Source organism: Saccostrea cucullata, unplaced genomic scaffold (genome assembly GCF_032062105.1).
Source record: "Saccostrea cucullata isolate Sc308-1 unplaced genomic scaffold, CSIRO_AGI_Scuc_v1 ctg5874, whole genome shotgun sequence".
In the NCBI taxonomy this organism is placed as follows: Eukaryota; Metazoa; Mollusca; class Bivalvia; order Ostreida; family Ostreidae; genus Saccostrea; species Saccostrea cuccullata.
In genome coordinates this window covers 950-8,853 of record NW_026929442.1, presented here as the reverse complement: position 1 = coordinate 8,853, position 7,904 = coordinate 950, and the positions used below count along the sequence as shown (strand labels likewise).

General features: G+C 31.7%; 1 protein-coding gene across 1 annotated transcript; it reads right to left on the bottom strand.

Annotated features, from left to right (window-relative positions):
• Window positions 1–83: 83 nt before the first annotated feature.
• Window positions 84–3,925, bottom strand: LOC134280832 (uncharacterized). Its single transcript, XM_062763285.1, has 3 exons — window positions 3,785–3,925; window positions 2,363–2,483; window positions 84–364 (listed from the first exon to the last, which is right to left on the bottom strand). Exons 1-3 carry the CDS (start codon window positions 3,921–3,923, stop codon window positions 241–243), a joined length of 384 nt encoding a protein of 127 aa, XP_062619269.1. The 5' UTR covers window positions 3,924–3,925; the 3' UTR covers window positions 84–240.
• Between the last annotated feature and the right edge of the window lie 3,979 nt (window positions 3,926–7,904).

Here is a 7,904-nt window from a genome sequence, read left to right as displayed (position 1 = left end):
TTACCTTTTCATTCAATCCAATTAGAAAAATAATAACATTTAATTTCATTCAAAGAAAAAGCATTGTCATACTTCATTTTTTATTGATAAACAAGATTTACACTTTTCTATTTTTGCTGGACACTAAAACAGAAGCTAGTAATAATAAATCAGTGTATACAGATGTATATACATTTTATTGAAGTATTTAATTAAAGGTATTGAAAGGTATTGCTTTTTTTTTCTTTTAATAGTGTTTCATTACTTCCTTGAAAAGGATGCGAGATATTGACACGGGGATCCATCGGATTTATGAACGATCCTCTGCGTACAGTTCTTTTCAATAACAACGCATCCCTCGGGTAAACTGTAGTTCATAAGCATGCTAAAACAAAAAAGAATAATACTTTAACACACGAAAATAAAAAATCCTGCTTGTTATTAATTTATATTTTCAGGTTATTTTTTATCCTTCTCCGTGGTTGGTCCTGTATTAAGGTGAAAATCCCTCTGCTTCAAATTTCACGAATTTTTTAAATGAAAAAAAATCCAAACATTGATTTTCATCAACAACAATTGCATTAGATTCAAAGTAAAAAAAGTTTAAAGTATGAAGCGTTGCTTACTCTTTCAGAAATAAATATTATGTCTTATCATGATGGGAAGAAATGTTGATATGGTTAACATACATATCAATTATTTTTTTTATAATACATAATTTTAAACAACAAAATTATTAGTATGAGGTATGAGTATCAAACAGTTTTCCGTGCTTCTAAATAATATGCATCCATCAAAAAGAGAAATCTTTTATTATCGTTCTTTAAAATATTTTAGTGAAACAAAATATTGATTAAATGCATATATTTCTTAACAATTCTGCATCTGAAATTTCTAAAACAATAAAAAGGATTTTTTTTTTACAGAAACTGGAATTAAACATCTGTGCAATAGATAAGATTTGTTTGATTTGACTGTAAAGTGGTCTTCATTAAAAAGAATTCTCTACTATCTGACAAGATAAATCATTGAATTTCAAGGGAAAATGTCTTCAGAGAGTTATCTCTCTTAACAGATGGATATTACACTATAAAGAATGAAGTTAACAAATATGACGATTACTTCCATAACATATCAATTATGATGAGACAAAATTATCAACAGTTTTGTTTAAATCAACACTTCTTAAGTTCTTTGAATGTTCGATGTTCTTGGGAGCAAACAAAATCTAGTATCATTAAAGGCCGGTACACGCGGTAAGGCTTGAAACTTAAGTTCTAGCCTTACCGTGTGTACACCCTAAATACACGTTTTGTGGAGCCTTACAAGTCTGAATTTAGAATAGAACACGGCTCTTTTTCCTAATACAAGACTTAGCTGACATTTAGTTCTTGACCAATAAAAACATTTACCCAAAGTTCAATCTATTTTTATAAAACCATACACGTTGGTACATTGAAGAAAACACAAAGTATATATTCGAGTAAGATAGTGATACTATCTACAAATACTTCAGATAACCTCCTCTTCCTTATGAAGAAGTGTTGATGCACTGGTCAGTAAAACTATATCAAAGTCTTAGTTAGTATTTTATTATTCCGTTTCATAATGTGCATTGTTTATGGATCAAAAACACATGGAATATATGTAAATGTTGTTTATGATATTGTCAGTCTAGCCTTAGTGTGTGTAGACGGGAGCGGTACGTCCTGCAAAGCGTAAGGTTTTAGACTTATAAGGCAAGCCGTACCGTGTGTACCGGCCCTAAGTCAAACAACTGATTTTTTTCATGCTAGTTGTAAGACCATGATGGATATGGAGACAACGAACAGTATTCAATATCAAAGTCCATAAAACAATACCAAATAGAAGCAGAGCAAGCACGGACCTCCACAACATCAGAGATGGTATCATGTGACAGGGAGGAGTGAGCATCCCCTGCCGAACGGCCACACCCACCGTCAGCCCCCAGTCACGATCAGGAAACAGCAGGAAAATCCGTCCTCAATTCGGTGTATTAATAATGGTCAAATTACTAGTATGAAAAACATCAGTCAGCATTAGACTCAATGATAAATTGTATGTCATTGTATCGACCATAGAACTTACGAAATGATGACCCCAAACGAGACCGCCGACACCATCATTTACACATTGGCTTATAAACGGAGTTATTTCCTAATCTTGACTAGGTGCACATGGCTGCTGTGACTTTTTGGCAGGGAATGCTCACTCATCCATTGCTTTAGAGTTCTGTTTGTTCCTCCTGATTTATTTTGATTTATTGAACTTTTGACCTTGAATTTTGTTCGTTAGTGTAGGGTGGTGTAATTTCATAAAATAGATTAAAAAAAACTAAAACGAATACCGAAAAAAGTCTTACGAGCAGCAATAAAGACCAAAATCCGCTCCGCAATGGCACCTTATACACTTGGTCATATCTGTGTATGCTTCTCCTGGCCTTAAAGACACCCCAGAATAGTTACAGTTTGTGGGAGGCGGATCTAAAATAAGAAACAATTCAAAATATTAAAGAGCAAGAGCCACTTTGGGCCTTATTTGGTCCTGAGAAATTCTGAAAAATAAAAACCGCTTGGTTTATGTTGCAAATGCAGTATTTATCACTTGGAATGTAGGTGACCATGTATCTATTAATCGTGACGTAATTTCACATCTAGTCAATGCATTATGACGTCATAAAATGCGTCATTTTCCTCATATCCTGTAAATTCCTTTGAAAATGACCTTAAGTTGAAGCATTTTTTTTTCAAATTTCATATAGAGTACAACCTCTGATCCAAAATGTGCAAATACATAATGAAAGCTGTTTCTGAAGATTAACTCATATTTTAATTCTTTGCTGAAGGTAGTGAAATACGCATGTTTCTGCAAATTTCAAGAACATTGCAATTTCTCAAAGCCTGTTTTCCAATATGTGGATTCTCTAAACGAAATTTTATAGAAAATATAGAAAAATGAAAACACCAAGTATCTTCTTTATTTTGATTTATGAAATGGGAAAGAGGGTGATAGTTGATTAATTAATATTAGTACAGTGTAATTTTATGCATAAGATAGATCTTGCTCTTTTAATGCAGGCTATAAACTAATTATACATGTACATACAAAGATAGGCAACACTGATAAATCAGTATTGAATCCCACATGAATCAAGTGTTGCAATCAACAAGCAAAATCGCAATTTTAAATTGAATATGTCTATGATTTTATGCGAATCACTGTCATTGTTTGACAAAATTAATAGAAAAAGTACAAAAGAACCAAAGGAACTTAAGAACATGTATTTCATTTATCGAGCAATATAAGGGAAAACGTCATGTTTACTATATCAAGGATGAAATATGATCTCATGCAAGGTAAGGAAAGTTTTGCTGCTCAATGGTCAGTGAATGCAATAATGGACTGAGGGTAAAATTTCATATTGAAACCAAAATTCTCATTAAGGACGTACCACAGCATTTATTTTTTTTCTCTCTCTCTCCCTCAATTTTGTCTGGCATTTCCGTAGAAATCTGGGGGAGGGAAGGTGGGATCCAAATAATTTTGCCGATATATTGTATACTATAGGAAACTTACATATTATATGCATGTGCCCGTGAAGAAAAAAATCTGAAGACCTAAAAATATTAAGCTGTGTCCCCTCCCCAAACTGCAATTGCTTCCGATAGGCCAGTTTGGTATATACAGCTGTAGTATATAAAACAGCGACATAAACGTTGAAAAAAGGGGAAAAATCCATGATAATTGTAATATAAGACATAAATTAGTGTCTACCTGCTCTTACCTGTCGACCCTGGCGGTGGTGGTGTTAACTGTTGACCAACGAAGCACTGTCCTGTACAGCCATCACGAAAAACAAAGAACCATAACAAAGACAGAAGAATGGATTTCATGTTACTTAAAACTGTTATCATATTAAGCATTACACCGTTCTTAAGTACTTTTTCATACTTTCTTATCTGTTACTTTATCTTGTATTGAGGTCCGTTTACCAAATGCACCTACTAGTATATGTCAAAATCTAGAATTCTACACCGATGAAAACATAAACTGTATTATACGATATTATATTTCTCTGACCTTTTACTCAGTTAATGGTGCTTGAGGACAAAAATTTAAATGGAAAGCACAACACCGTTGGTGTCAAATTAAGCACAACACCGTTCTTAAGTACTTGTTCAATTGGTGTCAAATTAAGCACAACACCGTTCTTAAGTACTTCTGCATACTTTCTTATCTGTAACTTTATCTTGAGGTCCGTTTACCAAATGCACCTGCTAGTATATGTCAAAATCTAGAATTCTACACCGATGAAAACATAAACTGTATTATATGATATTATATTTCTCTGAGATTTGTCTCAGTAAATTGTGCTCGAGGACAAAAATCTAAGTAGAATTTGCTCCATTTTACCCTTTTCGGCAATCATTATTAGATTTATTAAAATTTATTAAATAGTTTAAAAATATATATTGTAAAAGAAAAATTATCATAACCCTATTGCACTTATTTATAACATAGACAACATTTATTTTGAAAAGAACTGTCTGTAAAATTATACATTATTTACAAACGAACTCTTGGTACTTGGTCAATAAACAAAGTGGAATTATAGACTAATTCCCAAAAGCACCTAAATACGCATAAACATGGGCGCAGCATATGTATGGGCGAAGACACTTTGGACACTTAAATTAGTGCAAAGAAAATTCTACATTGTGCATGATTTGCTGTTTCTGAAAAAAAAAACTCTTATATATTTCACAAGAAAACAAGGTAATAAAAAAAATCAAAACGTAGACTTCTGTGAGATATTTAGTAAATGTTTCGTTTTCAAGATCTCGAACTTTCACGGAAAGAAAGTCATTTGCTAAAAGTCAATATATGAATCATTGAAAGGCGTCCATTCTTTGCATGGAAGCCAATGGAGAATGTTCTGCTTCTCCTTTCGAGTTTGTTTTGAACACATTTTATTGACAACATGTCAAACGATTTTGAGTAATGTGAACTACCTCAGCATTTAAAACTGCATGACATCAAAGTAGTAGGAATACTTAAATTTGTAGATAAACCATACTATGTCAGTTTTGCTTTATCATCTGGAAATATATAGGATCTTTATTTTCATGATTTATTGTATCCGAAAGAGCAACGGAATCTCAAGTCTTATAGTGTCATACCTATAGAAACCAGTTATTTATAAACTCAAAATAAATACCTAGGTTTAATCTTAATGCATCTTTTCCTTGTAAGCTTAGAATAGCATCTTAGGATGCATTCTCCCAATCTGCTAGAAAGACAAGAGAAGGTCCGCTCGTTAAAAATAAAAACAAACTGGCATTTTAGGTAAGGTGCTTATTTGTTTCATTTGTTTCTTATTTTTCATAGATCAAAAATAAAATAAAAAGAACTACAGTATGCTTTAATCATAGTTAAAGAGTTAAACCATGATTATCAATGTAAAAAAAATCATAAATTTAGCTGGAATTCCACAACACTTAAACAAGAGGACGACGGAGTCTTCCCATAATTAGTCCCTCCTAACGGAGTTCTGTGCGGAAAGGACGTAACATAATGTGCACCGGGATTGTTGTCGAATGCTTCTTTGATTTATAAATATATCTGTATGCTTTTTGCAAGTGGATGTTCCGCCTTACGGCGCCTTTGTAATTAATCGATTAAATAATTTATACCAATGATTCACATACTGACCTCTTTCATTAAAACTACCCTAGCTTACATATTTTACAAGGAAAGCATTACTTCTAAACAAAATATTCACAAACCAGTCAAAGGACAAACTTAAGACTGGGCCTTTATTTCAGTTTTATGTTTTAAGACTAACTTTTTTTCCGCATGGATTCATTTTAAATTGAAATACCAGAAATACTTAAAGTCTCCAGTTTTAACATTAGACTTTTAAACAGCAAACTTAACATTAATATCTTAAACTTAAATAAAGAACGTTTATGAAGTCTTAAATATTTTTAAGGAGATCAATCATCGATCAATGCAGCTTTATCGATCAAAATTAATTCAAAAAAAAACAAAAAAAGTTCCTTATTTTTTCCCTAAGTTTAAATAAGTCACATGAATTGATTTATGTTCTATTCGTTATCCATTTATACCTTCGCATAAAAGGTTTTTTTTATTTTTGAGAAAAAAATGAATCTAACGTCGACTTTAAACAAGAAATTGATCTCACAATTTCATCATCTTGCTTTCAACAGATTGCCTCTTTTACGAATTTGTCCATACTAAAGACATATGTTTGATAATCGATTCAACTTAATGTAAAAATATAAACACCTCATTTGCTGCAAACTGAATAAGGGTATGGGTGCCATTGCGTCAATATTTAAATTGGCTTTTTTGGTTACTCCGTAGATCTTAGTCTAGTATAATATCCAAATATGACACAGTTCTGTCAGACTTTGTATTTTTCTCAATTAATTCTTAATTCTAGAACGTCGCCGATTACTGAAACATATTGAAATAACGATCAGTATTCCAGATAAAAATTCAATAAAACAATACAAAATAGGAGCACAGTAAACACGGACCTCCAAAAGATCAGAGATGGGATAATGTGCCATGGAGGAGTGAGCATCCCCTGCCGAACAGTCACACATACCGTGTGCTTTTTGTTATGATCGTGAAATAACTTGAAAATCCGCCATCAATTCATTGTTTAAATAATATAACTAATGGACTAACAATTAATATGAAAAACGTCAGTCAGCATTTGATTCAATAATAAATTGTATTTGCTGACAAGGTCATTGTATCTTTTGTGACTTTAAATGAGCCTGCTGAAATTCTTTTTCTTCATCTTTGGAATGTTTCAATGATCAGTTAGGAACAAGTGCTATTATTATTTAAGGGAATTTGACAATCAATTGGAAAAGCTATTCTTCACAAATTATATCTCGGAAGGCCGTGAGTTCGAATTTCGACCGCAACTGACCCAAGTCGATAGAAATTAGTAGCAACTGTTTCTACGCTAAGCCCTCGTCACTTTCAAGTGAAGGTTTCGAATCTTTGGACCAGACCTTCAAGGTCACAATTTGAAGTCCTTCATTTTTATTTGATTATGTCCTTATGTTAGTGAAAAATCATTAAATGAAACGTAAAACAACAACATATAATCAATCAATCAATCGATCCTATGACAGAATTTACCTTTAAAAGACATTCATGAAAATGAAATTGTAAATCCTAAATTATTTGAAGTTTCGAAGATAAACATTTCTTTTCAATATGTATGAAATATTTATATATTTCAAATAAAAAGGGCCTTGAATCTGTTTATTTTACGATTGATGTGTCGTAATGTATTTGAAATATTGGCGCATACTTCATCAGACCCCATAGACCACATTAAAGTAGATAGTCCTAAAAATGTGATAAATAATAGTTTTAAAAATTCTTCTGTTTATGATAAATTATTTGAAAAAAAAATTAAAAATCAAATATTTCAAAATATGGAGAAACAATGATAAATACTCAATACGTTTGACAGAAATACAATGTAACTTCCTTTTTGTATGCAATTTCGTTTACTAGCTAAAGTGAACATACAACTATTCTCACAGTTGCATTTTCGGAATGCCTTTTATATTTTAATTTTTTTCTTCAAATTTGTACTTTTATTTTTATGTCTTCAATCTTTATTTGATTTCGTTCTTAGCCCAGAAAATATCATAAATTCATAAATTTCGCAGTCGATTATCATTTTTATTACTGTCTTTTTATGTTTGCATTTTTCCTTCAAATGCGTAAAAATGATAAATTATATTTGTTTTTTATTATTATAGACCTACTTTGTTTGAAGGATTAATTAAGTATAAACTTTCACTATGAAAAGCCTACATGCATGTGTGTATTTCTTGGTAAGTAAGAAT